Here is a 27,269-nt window from a genome sequence, read left to right on the forward strand (position 1 = left end):
AGTTGCAAGAAACAAGCACTACCATCATGGCAGGATCTATTGCTAGCTTCCTCTGTACATATTTTTTCTCTAAGATCACTTTTACCTGGGTTTTATCTTATTTTTATTTATGAAGAAAATTTATATGGCCGCCCAATTCACAGTGACTTCAGGCAGCTTATAGGAGTAGAAAATTAATTAAAGCCCATCCCTCTGGCGATAACAATCAATTGACAGTAATTATTCTCCAAATAAACATCTCTTATTCCCAATATATCTCTCCTCACTTCCTCTTCCCTTGACATTGTTCCCTAGCTGAACCTGTTTCCATATCTGTATTTCTCTTTCTTCCTGCTTCCCTCTTCCCATATGCAACACTTGATTTTTCCTTATAAAATTAAAGCTAATTTTATGTGGTGGAAAAAGAAAAAGGGGTGACTAGGAAGAAGAAGACTGAGAGTTCCCTCTCTTTTCCCTCCCTATGATCATACTAAGTTTGTTTTGCATTGCACAGCCTCATCTTTTGGATCTCTTCATTGTATTTCACAGCACCCAAATTATGGAAAGGCAGTGGCTTTTAACTCTGTGTTGAGTAGAACCACAGGGTGTGGAACTGTGCCCCCTCACCTGTGTAGTCAGAGAGGTTTCAGAAAATCTAATCATGCTTAGAAGCTTGCATCTTATTTGACTAAATACTCATATTGGAACCAAGGGGCACCACACCAATCATGCCCATCTACCAGTGAAATCTCTTCCTCCTCTTGAGTCCTCCTTCTGCTTAACAAGCACCTAGTGAATTCCTCTTCTCTCTTTCCCTCTATTTTTGTCAAGTCTCACTAACATTAAACTTTAACAGTAAACATTAAAAACTGGGCATGGCCAAATTTCTTTTTGTAGGAAGAAGACTATAATTTTGTTTTTAAATATCCCTTGAGGTCACTTTATGCAGCTGTTCAGAAAACAAGAAACTCCAGTGGGAAGCACACAAACTTGTCCCTCCAAATGGTTGCTTCCACCCCCATTTTCCTGAAATCAATTACTGTTCCAGAATAGTACTTCTTTAAACAGAACCCTCCTCATTGTGAAGAATCTGCTCTATTCAAGCACCTCCACTTCCCCCAAAACCATTCCCACTTTCCTTAGCAGCAGGAAGTGCTTTGAGTTCTGTGGAATAATTTACAGATGATGTAGCCACTAATGTGTTATGGATTGTAATGTGTAATGTTTATCTGTCATGGATTAATACCAGCGTTAGGGGCAACATGCCTCTGAAAAGCATGTGTTGCAGAACATGATCCGGTAGATGTAACTGCAGTCATGTACAACAGTACACAACAGTGGCTCCCTTGAAGTTATCTAATTGGCTGCTGTGGGAAACTGGATGTTGGCCATATAAGCTTTTGGCCTAATCCGTGTGTACTTACTGGTCTTTGGCCACTGATCCTTTCAGTATAATAAAAATGCATTTTTATTAGCAATCATATTGCTCCAAAGCTATGTCTTTACAGTACACATATGACTTTGTTTTGCAACCCTTACATCACTTTCTATTACAATTGTTCACTATGCTAAGGGGAAAACTGTCCTCAGATCATTTTCGTAATGACGTCTTTATTCACCAGGCACTTTTCTGCACCAACTTTCCATATTGTTGCTCTTCTGTCATGCTGAGAACTGATTTGTTATCAGACAATGTGAACTTATGGAAAAGGGATAAGCAGTACAGGGAAATCACTCCCAACCTCACTTAGTCCCATGTCTCCCGCCTGCCTTTTTGCTTGTCCCTTTTGGTACCTTTTCTCGCTGCACCAGTTTCTTGTACACAGAGTCTGGAAAGGAGCGGAGAGGGCAGAACTTCCCAGTGCCTTCAGCACACATAAAGACTCCATTCTCATAGACGACACGCCCGTGGCTTATAGTAACCAGTGGTACCCCATGGCAGCGCATATTCTCATACAGGTTCACATCACCACCTTGGACCTGGGTACTGGCTGAGATGGTCCTAGGAAAGAGCAAAGAGAAGTGAGATCTGCAGGGAACTGGCTCCACTATCTTAACTCTGACAGCATTTCTAGAATATCCTAACTCATCCTAACTCAAAAGAAAGAGAAGGCTGTCAATCAACCTTAGTTGTTTTCAAAGCGTTAAGGTAGAACCACTCCACTGCTTAACAATTAAAAAACAATGAACAAAGTCAAAATGAGACCAAAGGGAATTCAAATAAAAGGCAACAACTGATCCCAGTAATTTTCTGGAAACTTCTTTTTTCTTTTCTAATTTTCCAAAACTCACATAATCTGAGTTGTTAAAAGATGGAACACTTCTCCCATCATCTTCAATATCAGGAGGAACATTAAAAAAAAATAGGGTCACCTTAGCATTGCGGGGGCCCAAGTCAACCTTCCTCTCCTGTCTCAAATTCTTAATCAGAGAGTGAAGGCAGGAAAGCTTGGTAAAAAAGAGTTTATTTATAAAATCTATATATCATATTTTTATTGTGCTTTATGGAAAGGAGAATTGTGAAGCAGGACATATTTGACAGACTCTCTGAACAAAGATAGTCTAAGTGTAACATTCTGCTTAAGACCTTACTAATGTATCTCTTAAGCATGTTCTTTCTGACAGAGGTGACATCTTTGCAACATCTACTATGTATTGGAGAAAGGTGCAGGATGAAACTACAGATAAATAAATAGAACTATTTTTTTTTTTGTCAAAGAAGTAGAAGCCTTGCTTCATTTCTTAAAAACCACGGAAAAATCTGAGAAGATTCTTAATATCTTAATATAAGCTTGCTGGTTTCAGGAAATTCAGGGAACCAAATCAGAGCTTCCTTTCTGTTGACTTAAACATCAGGTGAATTTCAAGGGGTCAACCTTTAACACCATTTATCCTGAGAACTTATAAATCAGGAAGTGGCTATGCCTATACAACATGTTTAATCAGCGCAGTTGAAAACTTAGATGGATTAGCTAGCTTTTTAACATGACTTACTCGATCTTTAAAAGACACTAGGATCAGGATATTCTTATTATGATTTTATATAACAATATCTAGATATTATTATTTTGCTTTAATTCCTTAATTAACTGTATTTTCTATATAGAATTTACTTCCAGTATGATTGCACTGAATATTTTTTTTATTCACGGTCCTTAAATTTAGATTATACTGACCGCTGCAAATTTGGAATAAAGCTCCATCAGATGATATAACAGGACTTAAGTCTAAGTAAATATGACACTTGCAGCTTAATCCTATTATTTTATTTATATTTGTTTTGTTTTTAATATCTTTAATAATATTTATTGGTTTTACATGTTATTCCCATGAAAGCCATTGTATACATCTTAATTTAAGGAAAGGTATAATAAATAAATAGATAAATAAATGCAGTATCTTGCTGGAAAAAATAGTCAGCAATTCTGTCAAATGGAGAACCTCAAAGAAGAAACTTCATTTAATGGCTCCATAATCTAGCATCATCATTAATCTAGCCTGACAGTTTTCTGCTTTTTGCAAATAAGCAGCCTGGTCTAACCTATTGAAACATCATCCTTGACACTGGACTAATTCATGTGGAAGAATCACAGTTTTCTGGCTTTATTTTGACTGTTACTGGAATATGGATTAAAATTCCATTCTATCTGCAACTAGGTCCTGGAAACATTAAATGGATTAAACTGTTTAGGGATTGTTTTAGAATAAGAAATGCTATACAAAAGTTTTCAGTAAAATACTTTTAAATTTATGCTACATAGTCGATAGCCTTTTGCTGTGCCAGTCCTCTCTCCTATTGATTGGGAAGTCCTCTTGTCTAGTGATTAAATTAACATAGTATTGGTTTTTGTATTCCCCATAGAAACACTAACTCAAATATTTATGGCATCCAGTCATACCTAATGCCAAGTTATAAGGTTGCCTTGGGAGCAAATATTCTGCCCACAGGCTCTGCCTTTGAGGGGATCAGGTAGCAATTTTTTTCTGGGGCTTTATGGTTTTGTTATCTAGCATAGGGTACTAAGATCCTGTGCTCACAATGACAATGTGATGTGGTAATTAAAGTGTTGGATTGGTACCGGTTAGATCCAGGTTTCAGTCCATTCTCAATGACAGAAACTCATTGGCTGACTTCAGACCAGTCACTTTTTTCCCCAGCTAAACCTACCTCACAAGATTGTTGTTGTGGGGGGGAAATCAAGAGGATAGAACATTATGTATGTGATTTTGAATTCTTGAATGAAAAGTAGGATATATATTGGTTAATGAAATTATGGACAGGTTGATCATTCAATGAATATTTAGATACTGTGGTTAATATCCTTTCTCCCAATACCTTACATGGCAGTTAGAAGGACTAGCGCATGTTCCCAACTACCTATCCATTCATACCCTCAGATATTTCCAGTGGTATAAATAGAGTTAAGTCAGGATTTGCAGCCACCTTGGAATCCCTGGCACAAAGAGCTCCATCTGAATCTTTAGTGTTTTTAAAAAAATCAAAATCTGACTATGGCCTGCTGTAAGGCAACATCTCCTCATATAACAATCTAAACATCTTATCCTGCACAGTGGATGGCTGGTGAGATAGGAAACAGGGTAAGCGTGGCAGACAACCTGAATTCCCTAGCCATCTTCCACACATCTAAAAACTGTCAAAGTTGAGAAACACTGAATTAGAGGGACAGCAAATAGCCACCAAACCTCTCTTTCCCCCCATCTAACAGTCATACAGACTCTTGATCTGGCAGCCCTAAACTTGCTGGTGCGATCCATTGGTAAGAGTGGGCCCCGAGCCTTCATTGCTGCCATTCCTCCCTGAAAATGATTTTCGTGTATAAGTCTTAGCATCAGAATAAACCCAGTGGCTTCTCTAAGTTGGGATGTTCTGCATCTGAAATTTGCACAGAAGTTTCTTGTTAGGACTCTGGCTTTTCCTCTCCTCCCGCTCCCATTTTCCCCAGTGCCTACTTGGTGGCCTCAGGGTCCCACACAACTACGTCTGCATCGGCTCCAGGAATGATGCGGCCCTTGCGAGGGTAGAGGTTGTAGATCTTGGCAGCATTAGAGCTGGTGATTGCAACAAAGCGGTTCTCATCCATCTTGCCTCCTACCTGCAAAGTAGCAGAGTCAGAAGCCATATAAGAACAACAAATGTTTGCTATTTCCTGCTTATTCCCTTATATGAACCACCGCTTCTTGATCAACTGTTCATTTGAAGTTTAGTTTTTCCTCAAATGCTGTGTTCTTTTTTTTCTCTCCCTAAGGCCCAGCTTTTAATTTGGATGATAAAATGATATGCAAGTGTACAAGTATAGGGCTACAGAAGCCACTCAGTTGCCTCAGACTGTGAGATGGATGGCAAATAAATTTAATAATAGCAATAATAGTTACAGAGAACTGCCTTTTTCATGAATATTGTGACCAAAGGACAGATTTGAAAATATCAACCTGACAGCCATTGTTCTTATGCCCATTGAGGACAAATGGCTTTGAAGACTGTGCTTGTGATGGAAAGCAGGAAGCTATAGAAGAATGGCATAGAAACACTAGGCAGGATTCTGCTATACTATAAGATGAAAAATAGCAATTATTTATTGAATGAATCAGCAAAATACTCTTGGGTGATTGCCAATCAAAGAAAATAATTCTTTAATAATAAAATGCAAAGAGTATAGTGGTTGCAATGTACAACTTGGACCACAGAGCTCCCTTCTAATTTTTGAACTAATCACTTTTTCAGCCTGACTACTTCTCAGGTTTGTACTGAAAAAATTGAAAAGAACTTATATGCCACTTAAGCTGTCAGAGAAAAGGCAGAATATCAGTGAATGAATGAATGAAAATATAAACAAAAGCAGTAACAAACAAATCTAGTAGCAAAAAAATCCAATAATAAACACTCAAAATAGCACTATCATTCTTAATAGGTGTTAGCATGTATTCATACTTAAAATTATTTTTATCAACTTTCAGTAATGTATGAAAGCACCTCAGATACATAGAAGATACCTTGGCTGCCTTCTCAACTAACAGAAAAAAAAAAAGAAAGCAATGTAATTATCCTGTACAGGCTTCTTTTGAAAACAGAGAATTTCCTTGGGAAACTGAAGCACAAGATAACAGCACCTGATTATTCTTCATTTCCTGGAGTAGCTCCCATTCACAACTCAGTGTATTTTTTTTCTTAAATTAGAGAACAGGAATTTAGTCATTGCCTACTCTATTTACAAAGCAACTTATCTGCTCTAAGTGTGAAGCAACGGGAGCTTGCCAACTGAGAGCCATTATTATCAAGATAAAAATGGAGCGTGGGCATTAAATTTATGTGTTGTAGCTGCATCTAAGACCCAGAAAAAACACTCCAGAGAGTGAGGATGGAATAAGAAACAATTTCAGGAAGCATAGAAGAGAAGGAGAGTCATTTGAGCATCACAAATCAGATCTGGAGAATTTCCAGAAAAGGAATGAAATCAATCTTTACCAAAGTCATATAGAACCTAAGAGAACCAATGTGCAAAAATCTTAACAAATTTATCAGATTTCTAACAAATAGTTCACTTTTTCTCCTTTAGGACTCTTGGTCTCCAGAACATTTTTCACTTCCAATTCTATAAGGAAGAAGGTTATTGCAAGTTAACTGTCATAGATCTTAAAAATCATCATAGAGCATCTTTCATTATTCGGCAGGATCGCTGCTATTAAAATGAATATTCTTCCAAAATTTCAGACGATCCCAATCAAAGTACACAATTTTTTTAAAGAACCTAATAAAATAACGGTAAAATTCATCTGGCAAGGGAAAAAACCTAGAATAAACTTAAAGGCAATGCAGGATATGAAGAGCAGGGGAGGGCTGGCACTTCCAAATTGGGAGTTGTATTATAGTGCAGCCTCTTTAGTATGGTTGAAGGAATGGGTGAATTTAACCAATAAGAGAATATTATTCTTAGAAGGCCATGACTTGCACAGGGCGTGGCATGCTTTTTTATGGGATGTTGGGAAAACTAGCCAGAAATACTTTCACAGACACCTAATCAGAGATTCATTATTGACTAATTGGAAGAAAATATGGAAAAAACACTTTAAAAATACCAATTTGGATTTCAACAATGGAGGCCATGATTCACCCAAATAATTTGGATCTTACTAAAATGATTAAATATAAGGACCTATTGGATATGCAAGAAAATCTGAAATCGCGGCAAGAACTTCAAGATCGGGGACTAAAAATTGATCAGTGGGCATATCTTCAAATTCAAAGTAGATATAAACAGGACAAGAAAGAATTTGGAATTAACAATAAACTCCAGCAATTAGACAAAATTTTATTAGGATCAAGCAAAAAAAAATATAACAAAAGTTTATAATTATTTATTAGAAGTAGAATTAGAAGAAGAAATTGTAAACGGGAATATGCTAGCCTGGAGCAGGAATATAGGACGCAGTATCACCATAACAGAATGGGAAAAGGTCTGGAGTAGAAATAATAAAATTACAAAATTGGTAGCATACAAAGAAAATGCCTATAAAATGTTTTACAGATGGCACTTTCCCCCCTCGAGATTAGCAAAGATGCACTCCAATATGAGTCCGAATTGCTAGAAATGCAAAAAAAAAAGAAGGAACCTTCTTCCATATGTGGTGGTCCTGTATAGAAGCTCAAAAATATTGGCAGAAAATTAGAAATTGGCTGGAGAAAATAACAAGAGAACAGATTGAATTCAAACCAGAGTCCTTTCTATTAGGGATCTTTGATAAACAAATACCAAAAAAAGTGAAATATATAATAATACATATTTTGACAGCGCCAGATTGGCTTTTGCACAATGTTGGAAACAGCCTCATGTTCCATCAGAGGAGATGATCATTCAAAAAATTTCAAGTTGTGCAGAAATGGACAAATTAACCTTGGCACTAAAAAACAAAGACACTTCAATATACTACAACAGCTGGAACTGCTGGTACAAATGGATAGACCAAAGATAGATTTCACACTAAAAGGCAAAAGAGGATAGGATAGAACCATAGTAGTGATATATAGATATATGTAAGGATTAAGTGTGTATATGGCATAAAATAAGGATAAAAAGGAGGTCTCACAAACTGTTGAAGATGAAAATGTTTTTAATTGTTTTCTGTCTTTTTCTTTCTATTTTCTTCTTCCTTTCTTCTTTTCTTTTTCTCTCTTACATTTGTGTATGTGTTGTTGGTCTGTTTTAATTGTAAAATCAATAAAATTTATTTAATAAGAAAAAAATAATCATAGAGCAATGGTGGCTAACCTTTTTGGGGTCCTGTGCCAAAAATTGAGCACACACCAGCGCGCACGCACTCGTGTGCCACCACCCAGAATGCAATGCATGTCCCTCTCCCCACGCCCTCTGCGCATGCATGCACAATCCCCACCTCATCCCCTTACCTGCACTGCACCTCACAGCTGATTTTTCTGCTGGTTTGAGGCCTTTTTCGGCCTCCCAGAAAGCCTCTGCAAGGCTTTTCAGGCCAAATTATAGGCCCGTTTCGTCACTTCCAGTATTACAGTATTACACTTCCAGTATTATAATTTGGCCTGAAAAGCCTTGCAGAGGCTTTTTCCAAGCCTCTGGGAGGCTGAAAAAGGCCTCAAACCAACCCAAAGAAATCAACTGTGAGGCACACGCATGCACAGTGAGGTAAGTTTGCCTGTGGCTCGCGTGCCAGCACAAATGGAATGTTGGAAGCATTGAAGTGCTTCTGTGGTAAAAGCGTCAGCTGGTGACATCACTTTTGATGGGGGGGACGCCTAGTTTTTTGACATCACAGGAGATGCCCAGTTGAGGGCTCCTTTCATGTCCCCATTAAGTTGCCCACCGAAGTGATACCCATCTATCTACTCATGGTTGCCCACTTTCAAACTGCTGGGTCGGCAGAAGATTGGAATGAGTGAGAGAGCTCACCCCGCCATGCGGCAGCAACCGGGACTTGAATTGTGAGCCTGTCAATCGTCAGCCCTGTGCCCTAACAGCATGAGCTACCGCGCTCCTAGTTGTAAGAGATGAATGTGGTAAAGATATATGAAATTGGGTTTTTCATGGAAAATGTGGATAGCAATTTTTTTCCACAATATTAAAAACTGGATCATCTACAGACACATAAAATGATAAGCCCATGATTTACTCCTGCAGGAATCTTATTTCTGAGATCAGTAAACTCTGCTTCTGGATCCAAACAAGTTTTTAATTTTTTTCTACCAGCTTAGTATACTTTCCTGCTCCTTTCTTAACAGCCAAATTTCCTCTGAAACCATTACTTACCACTCCACGTTCCCAGATGACAGCCATACGGTCCTGCACCCCACTGACTCCATGGGGGATCTTAGTGAAGTCTTCCTTCCCCATTGCCTTCTGTTTAGTGGTGAAAGGTCGGTGATCAGAGGCCACAACATTCACAGTGTCACTGAGGGGAAAGATAAAGGAAGACATAGGGTAAATCCTAAGTACAGTTCGTTGTGCTGGTATTTCACCCCAGATTTCACATGAGTCGTAGGGTTGAGTGGTCTAAAAATTTCATGACTGAATGAATGAACGGTCACAGACTTTCCTTTTCAAATCTGCTCTTTTCTATCCCTTTTAGATTACGTTGTAATTGATTCTTCAGGTATTATCTAGAGTTAAGTAATCCAAAGCTTCTTACTTGGCAAGCAAACTCATGAGGTAGGTGGAGGTGTTTGTATCTAGCCGCAAGGGTGGCACCGTGACGTAGGCTGCTGCATGGGACCAGTCCTGGTGATAGTAATGTAAGCCTGTTAACGTAGTATGTGCTGTGGTGGTCTCTGCATACACAACCTTGCCTGCAGGTAAGAAAGGGGAGAAACCATTGACCCCCCCGCAAAGAGTTAGATTCAATCTTTTTATAGAGTTCAATACATTATAGAGTGATAAATAGATGAGGCAACTCATCAGTCTTTATCTGATATTGAATTATCTGCATAGGGTGAGTAAACCCCTGGAAAAGACTTTGAGGAAACTGTGGGTAGGAGATTGGAAGAGGAAAATAGCACTCTTTGTAGTGCCACGTTTAGATATATAGCTATTAAAATGTAGGAAAAGTCTTTGGAACCAGGATGGGGTAAATTGAAAGACAGGATTCAAAGTCTTCTTTCCAGCTGTTCTAAAATAATAATAAACACTATGCATTTTGCATTAAGTGGTGGTCTTTGCACTCAGAATTGGAAGTTGGCTCTCACCTTGCATTTTGGCTGTAGCTATAACATCCCCGGCTGACATGCTAGAAACATTGACCAGGTAGACAGGGCAGTGAGTCTGCCAAAAGAGGAAAAAGGAGGAAAGCATCAGATTGAGCTGTAAACTGGGTTTCACAGTAGAATGTATACAGAAGGGTACAAAACATGCTACCTTTTCGCAAGGAATTGGATAATGAAAGTAGCCTATGGGAAATTAGGGATCAAGTGGCCTGATGTAGTGTAATATCAAGGAATCCACCCAAGAAACTTCCTTGAAAAGAATAAGCTTGTAGTGGATATAAGGGCTCAGCCATTAGCAGTAAGGTGGGTAAATTTGGTTCCCCAAGGAAGAAGGGGAGAGCTGGTTCTTACCCGATTAGCAATGGTGATGACACGATGTGTAGCTTCTGCCTCTAGCTGCAATGAGAAAAGGACATGAGACAGTGCAAAATACAATGCATGCTACTTCTCTGCTATTAGTAGCCCATGTGTGCTTAAAAACTCTACCATAGCCCCATCACTCAAGCAATGTTCAACTATTTTAAAGTCAGCTTGAACAATTGACAGCTTCACGGTAAGGTGTTCTCACCACAAGATGCCAATAATAAGACCCATATTGTGCTACAAATAGCAATTAAGTCAGTGAGCAGAGATAATCATCTCCTGACCTGTCCACCTGTCCCCATATCCAATCACACAGGTTCATGGGACAAGAAAGGAAGGAGCAATTTCTGACTGGAGGATGCATGAGCATGTGTACATATAAACACATGGTATTTTTACCTCTTCTGGTCGGCTGATCTCAATTCCCTCTGGACCAGTGATGCCCAAATCCAGAGCTTCCCTAGCCCCCTGTACAGAGAATCAGAACAAAAAGTTCAGGATTGAGACAGTGGTACCCTTTTTTTCCTTCTTGATGCTTTTAATTACACATTTTGAAACCAACTTCATAATCTGGAATGCCAATGCACGATCTAAAGATTGTGTGAAGTGTCTCCCACTTCACATTTTCAGTGTGTGTAGTGGCTGAGATCATGAGTCCAATCCATAATTCTTACTGTATGTGAAAATATAAGAACAATGAGAAAATATAAGAACAATGAGGATTCTGGATTAATGAAAACATGACTGCATATGTAGTGTAAATGGCTTGTGGAAACACATCCAATTGTTCAGAAGACACTAATGATAAGAATGAGAGTTATGTATGGGATGAGGCCAGGCTTTGCAACATTCAGAAAAGAATGATGGAGAAAATGGTGTGCCCATCCATACAACTTGCATCCTGGGCAAACAGCAACAACATTTTGAGACTTTCCAGATTCATGAAAACAGCGACGCTCAGACTCAATGCTAAGGTGGCATTGTTGGACCCACCCTACAATCCTCCAAAGCAGCTTACCTCAGCCACTAGCTCGCCATTCTCAGCATGAACACGTGCGATAGCTCCAATATCTTTGCAAGCACGGAACACCTGATAGAGCTCACTGTCTCGGAGCATGTACAAGTCTTTGTATGTCATGAACATCTGGAACGAGTTGACACCCTTCTCTCGAACCAAAGTTTCCATTTCTGATTTTACCTAAGATACCAGGAGGGATGGGGTTAAGAAAGAGTACATTAGTCACTGTAATTTTAAAGAAGTCTTGCAAATAAAAATATCCTGTCCATCCAGTCATAGACAGAAAGGAGATAGGAGAATACTGCTTGTCTGACACTCAGAATTCAAGGTCCCCAGAACTGCCAAATAAAAAGGTGAAAGATCCATGACCAGAGGCCAGAACCTACATTTGTTTGTTTTATTTATTTATTTATTTTTGTCAAGCGATTATAAGATAACAGGTATAAGTATAGTTATGAATAAATGAAATGGATACATATAAGAAAAATAAAAAGAAACAATAGGACAGGGACGGTAGGCATCTTAGTGCGCTTATGCACGCCCCCTACAGACCTCCTAGGAAAGGGGTGAGATCAATAGTAGACAGTCTTAGGTTAAAGTTTTTGGGGTTTGGGGAAGAAACCACACAGTCAGGTAGAGTATTCCAGACATTGACCACTCTGTTGCTGAAGTCATATTTCCTGCAATCAAGTTTGGTGCGATTAATCTTGAGTTTGTATCTATTGTGTGCTCTTGTATTGTTATGGTTGAAGCTGAAGTATTCATTGACAGGTAGGACATTGCAATGTATGATTTTATATACTATACTTAGATCGGACCGAAGGTGGTGTAGTCCTAGGTTTTCTAGTTCTAGAATTTCAAGTCTGGTGGCACAAGGTATTCTGCAACGAGTAGAGGAGTGGAGAACTCTTCTTGTGAAATATTTCTGGACTTTCTCAACTGTGTTAATATCAGATACGTAATGTGGGTTCCAGACTGATGAGCTGTATTCGAGTATTGGTCTAGCAAATGTTTTGTATGCTCTAGTTAGTAGTGTGATATTACCAGAGAAAAAGCTATGTAGGATTAGGTTAACAACTCTTAATGCCTTTTTGGCTATGTAGTTACAGTGGCTCTAGCACTTAGATCATTAGAAATGAGTACTCCAAGATCCTTGACAGAGTTTGGATCATCAACAAGGTCTTGACTATTCAGCCTGTATTTTATTTCCTGATTCTTTTTGCCAATATGTAAGACAGAGCATTTATTTGTTGAGATTTGAAGTTGCCATTTGTTTGACCATTCTGATACATAGTGAAGGTCTTTTTGAGGGGTAGCAGTATTGTCTGTGGTGTTGAATAGCTTTACATCGTTAGCGAATAGAACGCAGTTGCTGTTGATATGATCACAGGGGTCATTTATGTAGAGTATGAAGAGAGTTGGTCCTAGAACACTGCCTTGGGGGACACCACTATTGACAGGTACAGAATTTGATAGGGCGCCCCCAATTTTAACCATTTGTTGTCTTTTTGACAGGAATGCTTCTATGCAGGTGTCCAGAGATACCGTAAGATTTTAGTTTTAGGAGTAGTTTGTTGTGTACCACTGAATCAAAGGCTTTACAGAAGTCAGAACCTGCGTTTTAAAATGTGCCTTCTTGCCACCCCATGTTGTACCCTAACTAACTCATTGCTTGCTCTGAGCAAGAAATTTCATAGCATATTGGTGCATAGTAATTGTGTTAAAAATCACCCAAACTTTTGTTTCAAGGATACAATTTTAAGCCTTAGCTTGCAGTGCTAAGTATTTGCATACTAGCTAGACAAGCTCTGAGATAAAGGAAAGCCATTATAATTCTTATTTAGGGGCCCTGAGTCACAATCTGAGTTTTTCAAGAATGTCCTTTCACAGCTTCATCTGCTCTGCTTGAATTTTTCATAGGACGTTTATGAAACACGAAAGTTAGAATATAAAACAAAACATATAAACCAAGTTACATGTAATCGTATATATGTATAATATGGTTATCAATGGTTCACGTGCGGCCCAAATGCCTAAAGGAAAAATATTACATGATATTCTATAATCACAAGCCCTAAAGCAGCTAGCTACAGCATGCTTCTTCCTTCTCACTCCCCGTCAGAAAAAGGACAGCCCAGAAAGTGGTACAAGAGGGCTGAGCCGGGCCCTCCATAAGGAAAAGCTTTCCTTAGGATGCTCACAAGGTTTTTAAAACAAGAGTCCTGATACTGACAATATTTTTAAACCAACTTAGTGAAATGCAAGGGAAAACCATGGCACAACCTACTGCCTGCAGAATTAAAAGCAGTACAGTAATGAATGAAACCCCCCCCCCCCATGGATAAATTGAGTAACAATGTAAAGTGTGCTATATAATTACAGTCACTAAAAAGCCATTTTGGAGTTACACATTGAAGTATGAAGTGAATAAAGTGTTTCCAATTTTTCTGTTTGCTCCTTCACTATTCCAAACTAGTGTTTCTCCATCCATCTCTTTCCAAGTATACTACACTACAAATCCATCAGAGTTCATGATTCTGGGAGTTGTAGCCCTGGGCTCAACTTGGAAAAAGCTCTTCCAAAGCATGTTTCTTCTTAAAGCTTCTGGGACCAGACATAGAGGATAAAACTTCCAGAGAAGCAAATTCAGAGCAGAGTGAACAGAGTGAAAGAAAAGCAATTCAAGCAGAGTGTTGTCAGAAACTGAGGATGGTAGAAGGTTGGAGAAAAAAACGACTCAGCTGCAGAACCCAAATAAAAAAACACTGTATCCTCAATCACCCAACCTAGACAAGTTGGCCAGAGGATGGATGTATATAATCCAGTAAGCAGGGTCTTTAGTTCCTGAACAAGCTCCAGATGTTTGAGGCTAAATACATACTATGTAAGAGGAACTGCACAAGGGCTGAGTTGAAGTAGACCGCAGCAGATGACAACATAAGGACAGGACAATGGATAAAAACCTGTACGCAACACTGGCAGAAGGCTGGGCTGTTGGGCTTTGATGATCATTATCTTGGATGAACAGGGCAGGGCCACAGTTCAAGCTCAATTTTTGGTAGGATTTGACAGGGTACTGCCAGCTACTTTAGAGGGTCATTTCTTGTCAATTTAGAACAGTTTTCAATTTTATAGTACTAAGTATTATTTAAATTCCTAAAATCTTCAACCAGCATGCTCAATTATGGGTGTCCCAGCATGAAAAACCACACTGAAGGCTAATGCTGGAACACATATGGTGACATTACAATAGAAATCTTATATACTTGCATTCAAATATTGTACATACATAGGAATCCAGTATTGGGTCTTACTGGTTCTTAAATACACAGACATTAACTGATGGGATAGGAATATCTTCTGGTCTGCAGTCAAGCCAAATGTGGATTGCATCAGCAGCACAACCGCTACATGGAAGAAATTGTGTGCTTTTAAAGCAATGTTAATTCTTGAAAACTATCTGGATTAGTTGCTGCAATTTTTTAGCAAGATTTTCCATTGCCTTTTTTCTGGGGCTGAGACAGGGAAAGCAATCCAAGATTGCCCAATTGGCTTTGTTCCTAAGGTGGAATTAAAATCACTGCCTAAATATTATGCTTGCTAAAGAGGATCTTGAACCTAAAAAGACGACTAGAAGTCATCTGGAAGACTAGTAGTACAGAGGATACTAAACTAGACAATTTTTAAAAATTGCTTCATATTCCCTACCAGGTTCACCCCTCTTACCTTAGGTGCCCACCAGGTGATGCCCATATGCAGGGCATAATCACAGCACACCTTTGGATCAGCCAAGTTGCGACATTTCTCATAAGCATCTAGCAGGGAAGTTTCTTTATCTGGAAGTATGTGTCCAATAACCATGGTGGTTCCCCCAACCAGGGCTGCCTACATATAGAGGAAGAAAACAATCCTTTAGACACTTATATTTATATATCTGAAATTATTTCTACTCCTTTCTTGCATCATTTTTACAGCTTTCAGGGAGCTAAATATAAATCATAGTAACCATCTCATATTAGCAAAAGTAATATATTACAGGTGTTAGCAACAACAGGATATTAAAATATTTAAAAATCCTCCCACCCAAGAATCACAATTTTTTAAATATCCAATCAAATAAAAGAAGGCCATTCAATTTATATTGAAAGTATAGCCAGCTGATACCAGATAAAGACTACATTCAGTAGAGAATAATCACAACCCATCTTGCCTCCAATAGTAATGCAAAAAAAGTTTTTAGATAACTTTTAAAAATTTTCAGATACAAAAATAAAAACTAACAAAAACTAATAATTGATGTAGAAGAATGGAAATAGAAGCAAAGCTGAAAGTGCAGAAAAAAGAAAAAGAAATATAAAGAAATGGCTTTTATTGCAAAGTATAAATTTGCAGCTATTAAACTCTTATTCTAAGTTTACTACATAACTGTCATTTTTTTTTCTATTATCTAACTTTTTTTCTAATCATCAGATCCATGTCATAGTTTCATTTTTTTCTGCTTCGTGCAAAAAGTTCAAAAGTACAGGAAAAAATATTTAGCTATTAAGATGTTAATAGCTAAATCTTTAGCTATTTTTTATTTTCTAGCAGTCAGCTGACTTAGAAAGCCAAAGAGAATTTTGCATGAGATTTTAGAAGTAGAATGGTTAGGCTCATTTGTTCTGCTTTTCTGTTGATTTTTCTTCATTTCTTAAGAACAAACTATATATTCAAAGAAGTCTTAACAAATTTCTGCAGGTCAGGAAGTGCTATACAGAAAAGCAAAACATGTTTATTTTTATTTCTTGTTGCTGGAGGTAAGCAGAGTTTGTATGGTTAGTATCTTACGGTTAGTATCTATCAGGAATGTTAAGAGTTGTGTCATGCCTTAGATTTGGGGTTCGTGGAGCTAGACTAGATGGCCTCCGAAATAATTTTTATTAAATGTATTAGAATCTCTCTGGTCCAGGCATGTCTCTAATGGGACAATATTGTTTATATGAAATGTTTTTTACTAATTCCAAGAAACCATTAACTCTTCATCCTCCAACTTTAGAAGTGATGAGATAGGCACTCAATGATAGAATGATGAGATAAAGCACTCAACATATGCTCAGAAATACTCTTTTAATAGGCCAGAGGTAGGCAGTTCTACTTAACAACCCAGAAATAGATAACGGGAAATCCCTGTTTAAACCAAGCCTAATCAATTCAAAAAATAATGGCTTCTAGCCTCATTTCCCCCTATGTCCCCAAAGGCTACAAGGATGTTCTAACCCTGGGGTCTCCAAAGTTGGCAACTTTAAGACTTGTGGACACAGCTGGCTGGAGAATTCTGGGAGGTGAAGTCCACAAGTCTTAAAGTTGCCAATTTTGGAGACCTCTGTTCTAACAGGTCGTGAAATATAGAATGGAAGGGATGATCTGTGACTAAATTAGTGACTAAATTAGTAGACCAGCAAAATACTGTGGACATAATATATTTAGATTTCAGCAAGGCATTTGACAAAGTAGACCACAACTTACTTCTTAGTAAGCTAGAAAAAAGTGGAATAGATAGCACCACCACTAGATGGACTTGCAACTGGCTGGCAAACCATACTCAACAAGTAGTCCCTAATGGATCTAAGTCTACATGGAGGGAAGTAAGCAATGGGTGCCACAAGGTTCCGTCTTAGGCCCAGTACTCTTCAATATCTTCATTAACGACTTAGATGAGAGAATAGAAGGGGAACTTATTAAATTTGCAGATGATACTAAGGTGGCAGGAATAGCTAACACCCAAGAAGATAGGCTCAAGATCCAGATGGATCTTGACAGACTAGAACACTGGGCCATATCTAATAAAATGAAATTGAATATAGAGAAAAGTAAAGTCCTACACTTAGGCAAGAAAAACCAGAGGTACACATATAGACTGGGTGAAACCAGGCTCAATAGCAGTAACTGTGAGAGGGATCTTGGAGTCTTAGTGGACAACCAGCTAAATATGAGCCAGCAGTGTGCAGCAGCAGCCAAAAAAGCTAATGCAATCCTAAATTGTATTAACAGAGGGATACAATCAAGATCAAGGGAAGTACTAATACTACTCTATAAAGCCTTAGTAAGACCACACCTAGAGTACTGCATCCAGTTTTCTTTACCACATTATAAAAAAGATGTTGAGACTCTAGCAAAAGGACAGAGAAGAGCAATCAGGATGATTAGGGGACTGGAGGCTAAAACATACAACGAACGGTTGCAGGAACTGGGCTTGGCTAGTCTAGTAAAGAGAAGGACCAGGGGAGACATGATAGTAGTCTTCCAATATTTGAGGGGCTGCCACAGGGAGGAAGGGGTCAAGCTATTTTCTAAAGCGCCTGTAGGCCAGACAAGGAATAATGAATGGAAACTGAACAAGGAGAGATTTAACCTGGAAACAAGGAGAAACTTTCTGACAGTGAGAACAATCAATCAATGGAACAGCTTGCCCTCGGAAGTTGTGGGAGCGCCATCAGTTGAGACTTTCAAGAAGAGATTGGACTGCCATTTGTCAGAAATGGTGTAGGGTCTCCCGCTTGGGCGGGAGGTTGGACTAGATGACCTACAAGGTCCCTTCCAACTCTGATTATCTGTTATCTGTTATCCTACAAGTACCCAAGTGCCAATCTATAGAGTTTTATGGGTTAAAACCAGCACTTTAAATTTACCTAAACTGAATTGGTAACCAGCACAGTAACTATGGCATTAATGTTACATGTTCCCAAGACTGGAAACTATTAACAATTAGGCTGCTATATTTTGTAATTTTTATGTAGTCTTTACAGACAGCCTCATGCGAAGCATCTTATTATAATCTGTATGGGTGGTAAGAAAGGTACAAGTTAACGATGCCAGGTCCTCCTGCACCAGGTAAGACTGCAATTAGCACACCAGCTGGAGCTGGTGGTTCTTCCTTCAGTGATTAAGCAAGAACTGAGAGTTCAAAACAACCCTCAAATTGCAAATCTGCTTCTTTCCAGGTCGTACCTGCCCGTGAGGTGGCATTGGTTGCTCTTCCAGATTATTTTTATTGGGACTGGGTGAGGGTGATGTGCCTCTTCTGTTGCTTTTAGATTTCTTGGTGGCTTTTGATACTGTTGATATGAAACCATTGTGGGAGGTCATGCAACAGTTTGAGGCATGGTATAATTTCACTGTAGGGGATGCCTAGAGTGTATAGAAAGGCCTAAGAGGGAGAGAACAGATCGAAATTGAACTAAAACAAAATGGAGTTGCTGTTTGTATATCAGGATTCTCCAATACGAGTGTTGTTGGAGAACCTGATATACAAATAGCAACTCCATTTTGCTTTTATTCAATTTCAATATGTTCCCTCCCATCCAATTCCAATAAAGATAATCTGGAAGAACAACCAAACCTTCTGTACCTGAGCTGAAGTCTGATTGAAAAAGGTCAAGATTTCTAGGATTCTGAGGGTTGATCTGCCACAATTGTCTGAACAATAGTCCTCACAAAAGGAAGGTTTAAGCCTGGCCAGTAGTCTTCTAGGAAAGTAGGATCCAGAGATGGTCTCTTCAAAAGGGGGCTGCGGACAGCTTCTTTCAGGGACAGCTCCCCCCACAAGCAAAGGGATAATTAACCTCATGAATACAGGCAGTCACTTATTCAACCCCTCCTTGCAATAGCCAGGATATTAGCTGAACAAGAGCTCCATGTTCAGCAAAACAAAATTTTGGCAGGGAATCAAAAGGAGAAAGCTACTGCCCATATGCTTTCCTTTGGAACTTCCTGATAGGAGAGCTAGGCAGGAGTTAGCAGAGCTGTTTGGTAAAATAAAACTGCCCAGCTTCAAGGCCACGAAACACCATGCCAATTGGAATCCGTTAATTTGAACCACTGCAGGGTTATAATAATCATTTGCACCACTGCAGTGTGGCAATCAACCATTTTAAATGCCTTTGTTTTTGTCTGCAGCAAATAAATCTTATCTGAGCCTTTCACGTGTCTAGATAAAGAGCTGCGCTACAGCAGGGAGTATCCATGATTTACTGCTAGCTCCAAAGAATACAGCCTGACAGCTAGGAACATCTGGCTAGTTTCTAGAAGAAATAGGATCTAAAGTTAAGATCAGAAGTAGGGAACTCATGGGATTTGAGATGCTAATGAATTATAATACATATCATCACTGGAAAAAATGGATATTCTGACAGGGGCTACTTCTTCCGACAAGGCAGATATTTTATTGGCTCCACTATTACAAATTAAATATGCCAATAACCTATCTCAAATAATCAGAATGTTAATATAATGTATGTTAAGTAGATATACAATAACTTACTCATACAAAAGGATCTGCTTTGAATACTGAATAATCCATGTTTCACTGCCTGGATTTTTATGAATCCCACTCTGCCTGAGACTCAGAAGAAGTGCTTCTACTAGGCGGCATTCTGGGCTAAACCACCATCAATCTGACCCGACATAGCAGGCAATTGCCCACATTGTCTCATGAGGACTGTCTTGAGCAGAATGATTTCTGTCACAACAACCACTTCTGGTTTCTTGCCAGTCTAACCTCATCATTTGCATTATTGCTTTGCTCAGAAAAAAAAAAAAGCTACATGTACCTCATTCTGTTTTTCGGTTTTGGCTCTGCTTTAACTGCAACCCCAGATACACTGGAGTGGAATGGTGACAACCCCAAACCCAATGATATTGTGTGATGAAGTTTCAGGACAGGCATCAGCATATACAGTATGGGTATGTGCACAAAAGCAGTTGCATACAGGCTTCTACATTATCCCAGACCAGAAGAATACAAGTTCAAGACCAGGTAATAATTAAGGCATCGGCACAAGGACCTCCTTATTATAGCTTTTAGGGATGCCTGTCCTCCACTTACATCATGAGTAGACTGATATATGAGGACAGGGTGTTGACAGCTACTTATCTAAAATCTGTAGGCAAGAAAGGTTTTTTTTAGGACAATCTCAGTTTTTGACAGGAGATGGTTCATTATGTCTGATTTCTATTGGCAAGCAATGTATCAGATAGGGCTGTTTATTACTGCTTAACTTCAAAAATCTAACTACTAGCAACCTTTACTGTATATTTCTTCTGGAATATATCCAGGTAACTCCATTACTCTCCATTTCCATTCAAGGGAAAATGGGACTGATCTTCAGTTTTCCAAGCACATGGAGAAACTCTTAGAAATTGAAGCAGAAACCAGCATAAATACTGGGACAAAGTTGCCAACAAATTAATTTTAGATAAGAATTATTTTGAATACAAGGCTGAAGCCGATTGAATATGATGGGTGAAATGAATTTCCCTCACTTATCAGGCCAGAAGTGAGGTGAAGGAGAAATTTCAGCAAATACTGGGAAAGGAGAAAGCGGAGTAAAAATATGGTATTTGGACCAAATTATGGGCTGTAGTGTAGCAGTCCCAGATTATGAGCTGGAGTTGTAGCTTATCTATCTGTAATCATGCTCAACAATATAATACATATATTTTTTCTGAGTTTGTAAATGGAGTTAGTATATAGAAAGCAGCAACTAATGTAATGATGCATTTATTTGGTATTGTTGTTGTGCAAGTAATAGTAGAGGAATCAGTAAATTGGCATTCATGTGAAGTTGAGTGAGAAAAGATACAGATTTTTTAATTTTAAAAAAAGGAGATCTAGTAAGTGTTCTGTATTAATAAAAGCTTTCATTTGCAGTAAATGGCATTTTTACTCCTAACAAATACCTGTAGAACATAAGGGATCTTTTTAAATTGATAATCAGACGAATAATTCAGTGGTCACAACAATCTTGTTCAAATCCAATAATTTGCTGCCTCTCAACTACCACCTCCCATCTGAGAATTATTCCCCAAAGCTAATTAAAGGAATTGTACCTCTTCACATGTTCACAGCTAGTTTCCAGTAACAGAATCAATAACTCCCAACATTGAATCTGTTGGGAGGTTTGGGCATGTATCCAAGGAAGAGCAACTGCAGATCCATATTAAGCTTCTTGAAACATGAAGTAACCAGATACTAATTTACACATGCCTTATGAAAAGTAGCCAGATAGGCAATAGTTGAGTGTATATGTAATATGAGATAGAAAGTGAAACTAGTATTTTCAAATTTTTATTAAGACTAACTAAAAAGCTTATAATAATGACCTTATAGACATAGACCAAGTTACATTAATAATACATAAAGCATTTTTGAGAGTCTTTTCAACTGAGTAACAGTTGATAGAAATTAAATATGTTCCACATGCCTTTGTCAATTAAGAAAGTTAGTTGTTAGTGAAAGACCTGAAATAAATCTTTCTTGTGGAAGATACAATTGAGGGAAACTCATCTGTAAAGTTAGCAATAGCCATAGCACTTAGACTTATACTGCTTCATAGTGCTTTACAGCCCTCTGTAAACAGTTTACAGAATCAGCATATTGTCCCCCAAATCTGGGCCCGCATTTTACTAGGAAGAATGGAAGGCTGAAGTCAACCTTGAGCAGTTCAGAATCGAACTGCTGAAGTGAGCAGTGAGTTAGCCTGCAGCACTGCATTCTAAGCACTGCGTCACCACGGATCTTAGTTCTGTCCATAGCAAAAGGTTTGGGAATATTATTAAGCAGCTTTTTACAGTCTGTGCACCCTCCAAGCATGTGGATTTCAATTCCTACAAATCTCAGTAATTACCATTCTGACTGGATAATTCTGATAATGGAAGTCACACATTCACAATCTCTTATCCTCTAAATATATATACAAACTGATTTGAAGTTTAATCTATAGTTAATCAGAATTCAGGTTTCATACTAAGACTGTAAAAAGCTAAGGAAAAGGACATAAAGCCCCATTCCATTACTAAGCTTCATAGCAACAGCATCTATCCAAAGTCATGTTACATCTTGCTGTTGTCTAGTGAGTACAGATGGATTCAATTTCCTTCAGCACCAAGAGTCTGGACAGCTCCTGCCAACCTCAAGAGGTGATAGCAGCAGCAAGCAGATGAGCTTCAAGCTATTTAAAAAAAGAGGCATTTCTGCCAAAAGTTGCTTGCTTGTGAGATGTGTGTGTGTGTGTGTGTGTGTTTAATAATAAAAAACTATCTCTCAGATACTCTATTTTATAAAGTAGGAACTCTAGCATTTGAAACTGGGTTTTGGCCAGGCTGTGCTCCAAGGTGATGAAAGCTAAAGCTACTTCTATGTCACTATACAACCAGTGAAATGGTAGTATAAACTTACGCACTGGTTATTCCTTCATCTCATACTATGAATATTGATGAATATTTCCTTCTTTTCAGGAAGAGGAAATAGAATGGGCGTTGGTACCTACCTGATACGCCCGTTCTCGTCGAGCTGCGTAGAGCATCCAGATAATGGGAGGTGCTCTAGTCTTCGCTCTGATAGGCTGAGCTATAAATTGAAGGAACGCTCCTCCTCCTCCACGTGACATCTCCACGCGTTCCCCCAGTTTTACGAAGACGAGAAGACAACAACTATCCTCTCGTGTCAACTATATTAAAAGACTCAACTCTGAACTATAAACATCATTGGCCGAAACGGGATTCCCCCCCCCCAGACGGACCAAATAGGGTGGGGCTGGATGCTCTACGCAGCTCGACGAGAACGGGCTTATCAGGTAGGTACCAACGCCCATTCTCCGTTGAGCTGCTGCAGCATCCAGATAATGGGACATACCAAAGCCTGGCTTGTCCTACGGGAGGGAGTCCATCTGGTCCGGAATCACCTCTGGCTCCTTTGCCACCTGTTGAAGGACTCGCCTGCCAAAGGAAGCCTCAGCTGAGGAGAAAACATCGATTTTATAGTGGCGTATGAATGGAGATGGAGAGGCCCAGGTAGCCGCTCGACATATGTCCTGAATTGACGCCTGGGTAGCCCAGGCAGCCGAGGTTGCCGCACTCCTTGTAGAGTGAGCGGTAATGCCACTAGGGACAGGAAGAGCCTGTGCTATATAGGCCTTGGATATAGTGGCCCTAATCCAACGACCAACAGTAGACGGGGAAACCTTGCAACCCAGCGTCTTTGGCTGAAAGGACAGGAATAAGGATTCAGATTTTCTGATTGATTGAGTACGGTAGATGCAAATACGAAGAGCCCTTCGCACATCAAGAGTGTGCCACTGCCTTTCCCTTTCTCGAGAAGGCTTGGGGCAAAAATTAGGTAGGATTAATTCCTGAGATCTGTGGAAGGCCGAGTTGATTTTAGGCATAAAAGCGGGGTCTGGCCTCAGAACCACCCGATCAGCGTGGAAGACGCATAAATCCTTTCTTACGGATAGAGCTGCTATTTCAGATATCCTTCTTGCTGATGTTATTGCCACCAAGAACACTACTTTGAGTGTGAGGAACTGAAGAGATGCCTCCATGAGGGGTTCGAAAGGAGGTTTAGTTAAAGCCATCAGAACTTTATTAAGGTCCCAGGTAGGGTACCTGTGAATCACTGGAGGACGAATATTGGAAGCCCCTCTAAGGAAAGACCTTATGCGAGGGTGGTGCGAGAGTGAACCAGAAGAACTGCTAGAAATCACCGTTGCCAGGGCTGCGACCTGCCTTCTCAGAGTGTTGGGGGAGAGACCCCTATCCAGCCCGGCTTGTAGGAAAGCGAGGAGCTGGGCGATCGAAGGTGAGAGCGGATTCACGCATGACTTACGGCACCACTGACAAAAAATCTTCCAGGTGGCGTCATAAATACGAGTAGTCGAAGGCCGCCTTGCTGCCAAGATGGTAGTGATGACCTGAGCTGACAAACCCTCATCCTTTAATCTTTCCCGCTCAACCTCCAGACGGCTAGCTGAAGCCACTGCGGGTCCGGGTGCTGAAGAGGGCCCTGGGACAGAGAGATCCTGTTGAGGGGAATCCTCCACGGTGGTGCCACTGACAGATTGCGCAGATCCGCAAACCACGGCCTCCTGGGCCAAAACAGGGCTATTAGGAGGACCTCCGCCTGTTCGATGATCAATTTCTGAATCACCCTGGGTATTAGCGGGAGGGGTGGAAAGGCGTATAGAAGCCCGGTGGGCCAAGGGCAGCGCAGGGCATCGTGATTCTCCGCGCCGTCGGCAGGATAACGAGAGAAGAACCTCGGTGTCTGGGCGTTGAGGGGAGATGCGAACAGGTCCACCACAGGCTGACCAAACCTCGCTGCCGCCTCCCTGAATAAGGAGGGGTGTAGACGCCATTCTGATTGGTCCAGCGTGGCCCTGCTCAGCCAGTCTGCTTGGACGTTCAAGACCCCCGAGATGTGCTCTGCCCTGATGGATAAGAGATGTCTTTCTGCCCATCGACAAATGCGCTCGGCCTCTTTCATGAGATTGAACAACCTCTTGTCTTGACTGGAGGGAGCGGGAGGGGGGCCGGCAGAGGCCCATTGTCTAGCGACCAAATCGGAAAAAATCGGGGGAGTTGGAACGACCTCGGTTTCGATGACCGGCTGACTGAAAACTAAGTCTTCTGGTCCCCCCGGGATCGCCGGTGATGGTTCAGAAGAGGTCTGGGGAATCAGGCCCGAAACATTCTTTGCCTTGAATAACAAGGACTTAAACAAGTGTGGCTTAAATAAGCCTACGTGTACTGGCTGGTCAGGGGAAATGCCCTCGTCCTCGGACATTTCCCCTTCCATGGGGTCTACCTCAGAGAATGGCTCTGAATACTGGATCAACCCCCTGTCTGAACCTTCCTCTTCCCTGAAGGGTTCAAACCCCATTTCTTCCTCTTCCTGGCTCACCCCCCTCTTCCAGGAATGGGGCTTCCACATGGGAAGGTACCTGACCGTGATGTGACGGCGGCCTGGAGAGAGATCTTCCGGACATCGACTCAACCTCAGGTGCCATCGTTTGGGATCCAGTTCTGGACAACTGTTGCATGCCCTCTGCTATTCCTTGTTTGATAGCCATCTGCATCCATTCTCTAATGCTGTCTGGGATAATGGATGAGGCCGGGTTTTCTGGACGCAAACCTGCAGCGGTTGGCGTGAAGGTTGCTTCAGGCCGGGTAGTCTGGAGGCTTCTAGCGGGAGAACTGCGCCTAGAAACAGAAGGTTGTTCTGGCAAAGGAAGAGGGTGAGTAGAAGTAGAGGGGGTAGGGGGGGCTGGTGGTACAGATTGAGATTCCCTAGAACGCCTATCAAACTCCTTCTCCAAAGCCTTGTGACGCCTAAGTGCGTCCCTTTGAGAGGCTTTGGAAGCTTCCTCGGTCCGCTTGCGCAGGTGATGTGTCTTTGCTTTAGCCTTCAAAGAAGGACCTCTGGGATTTCCTTCTGCCATAATAAAACCTGAATAAGGTAATATTAATACAAAGGCGGTTGGCACGCCTAGGAGTTCATCGCAGCCAAAAACGAAAGTGAAAAAAAAATGCCACAACAAAAATGGCGGCCGGCCACGAGGCGCACCCAAAATGGCCGCCGGAACCAGCACTCACTCAGGGAGGAGGAAAAACCCCTCTAAAAGGAAAGAAACTGCCGAAAGAAACGCGGCAGGACGAGGGGCCTGAGAGAGAGCTCTCTCTCTCTCTCCTGCATTCGTGGGGGGAAAGACGCTACGACGTGCTATGCAGTGCGCTAACACAAGCCGCTGCGATGCGGCTAGAAGGGCAGGCACCAGAGGAGGGGGGTGGAGGGGGCGAAATGGCCCTAAAACCCCCCAATCTCCCCCTGAGGGGCGAAAAACAAACGACCCCTTCTATTAAGGACAGTTCAACTGCGCAGGGACCGGAGGAAAAATAAGAAGAAATTCAAACCTGAATAGTTTTAGAGATAAATCCCAATTCGGCCAAGGAGCGAAAAGCTAAAGCTGCCTGTTCTGCGAGGCTGAGCTAAAAACTGGGGGAACGCGTGGAGATGTCACGTGGAAGAGGAGGAGCGTTCCTTCAATTTATAGCTCAGCCTATCAGAGCGAAGACTAGAGCACCTCCCATTATCTGGATGCTCGCAGCAGCTCAACGGAGAATAATTGCTTTCCATTCATGGGGTGTTGCTGATACCAGTACCAATGTATCACAAAATGAGTATAAAAGTGCCAACTCTAATAAGTGCACAGATTTCAAACCATTTAGTTTGCCTTCCTTTACCAAGGAAGTGGGGGCCCAACTGCTTCCTCCCCTTCTCAAATTGGCAGAATACATACTATACATACTACTACTGGAATACATACTACTGGAAGAATACATACTATTACATTACTCTCTCACACAATAGCAACTGCCAGCAGCTGTTTCACATTGAGCAAGGCCTTTTACAAGAGTCTAACAATGGGTGAGATGCAGATAATTAATTAATTAGGTATCTAATCAGGTTTGCATGTGACTTGCCAATGCAAAATCTCTACAGGTAATGCATTGTTACTAGAAGATGATCAAAGAAAGAATGCTTGTGCCTTATGGAAGTAGAATAAGATATTTAATGTAAGCTGCTGTGTTACTGCCATTCTTAAACACCATCATTCCTTAACTTGGTTTTTGTGTACCACACATAGTACCTCTACTTCTTGTTGCCACAGAGGCAGATTTTTCTCCTGTAAGACTTACATGCAAGAGATGGGTAAATATGAATAATTCCCTCTTGAGAAGAAAGGGAGCAGGGGCTTCACAACAGATCATACAATCTCCCTCAACCAAGGTCCTAATTCACTGTTTGGAGCCACAGCTATTAAAACTTCATTTTATGAATCATTTGAT

At 40.4% G+C, this 27,269-nt stretch overlaps 1 protein-coding gene across 2 annotated transcripts in view; it reads right to left on the reverse strand.

Annotated features, from left to right (window-relative positions):
• Positions 1–27,269, reverse strand: part of DPYSL5 (dihydropyrimidinase like 5) — a 71,023-nt gene that overhangs the window by 5,960 nt on the left and 37,794 nt on the right. For both annotated transcript variants that reach the window (XM_087959353.1, XM_026671482.2), the window contains exons 3-11: positions 15,333–15,491; positions 11,607–11,786; positions 10,988–11,056; positions 10,577–10,621; positions 10,208–10,283; positions 9,655–9,811; positions 9,276–9,417; positions 4,951–5,093; positions 1,774–1,981 (exon numbers count right to left, since the gene is read on the reverse strand). In XM_087959353.1, the coding sequence (XP_087815479.1) occupies positions 1,774–1,981; positions 4,951–5,093; positions 9,276–9,417; positions 9,655–9,811; positions 10,208–10,283; positions 10,577–10,621; positions 10,988–11,056; positions 11,607–11,786; positions 15,333–15,491 (1,179 nt within the window). The remainder of the gene's footprint in view (positions 1–1,773; positions 1,982–4,950; positions 5,094–9,275; positions 9,418–9,654; positions 9,812–10,207; positions 10,284–10,576; positions 10,622–10,987; positions 11,057–11,606; positions 11,787–15,332; positions 15,492–27,269) is intronic.

Source organism: Notechis scutatus, chromosome 1 (assembly GCF_049901735.1).
Source record: "Notechis scutatus isolate UNSWTSFEM ecotype Mainland chromosome 1, rNotScu1.2, whole genome shotgun sequence".
NCBI classification, from domain to species: domain Eukaryota; kingdom Metazoa; phylum Chordata; class Lepidosauria; order Squamata; family Elapidae; genus Notechis; species Notechis scutatus.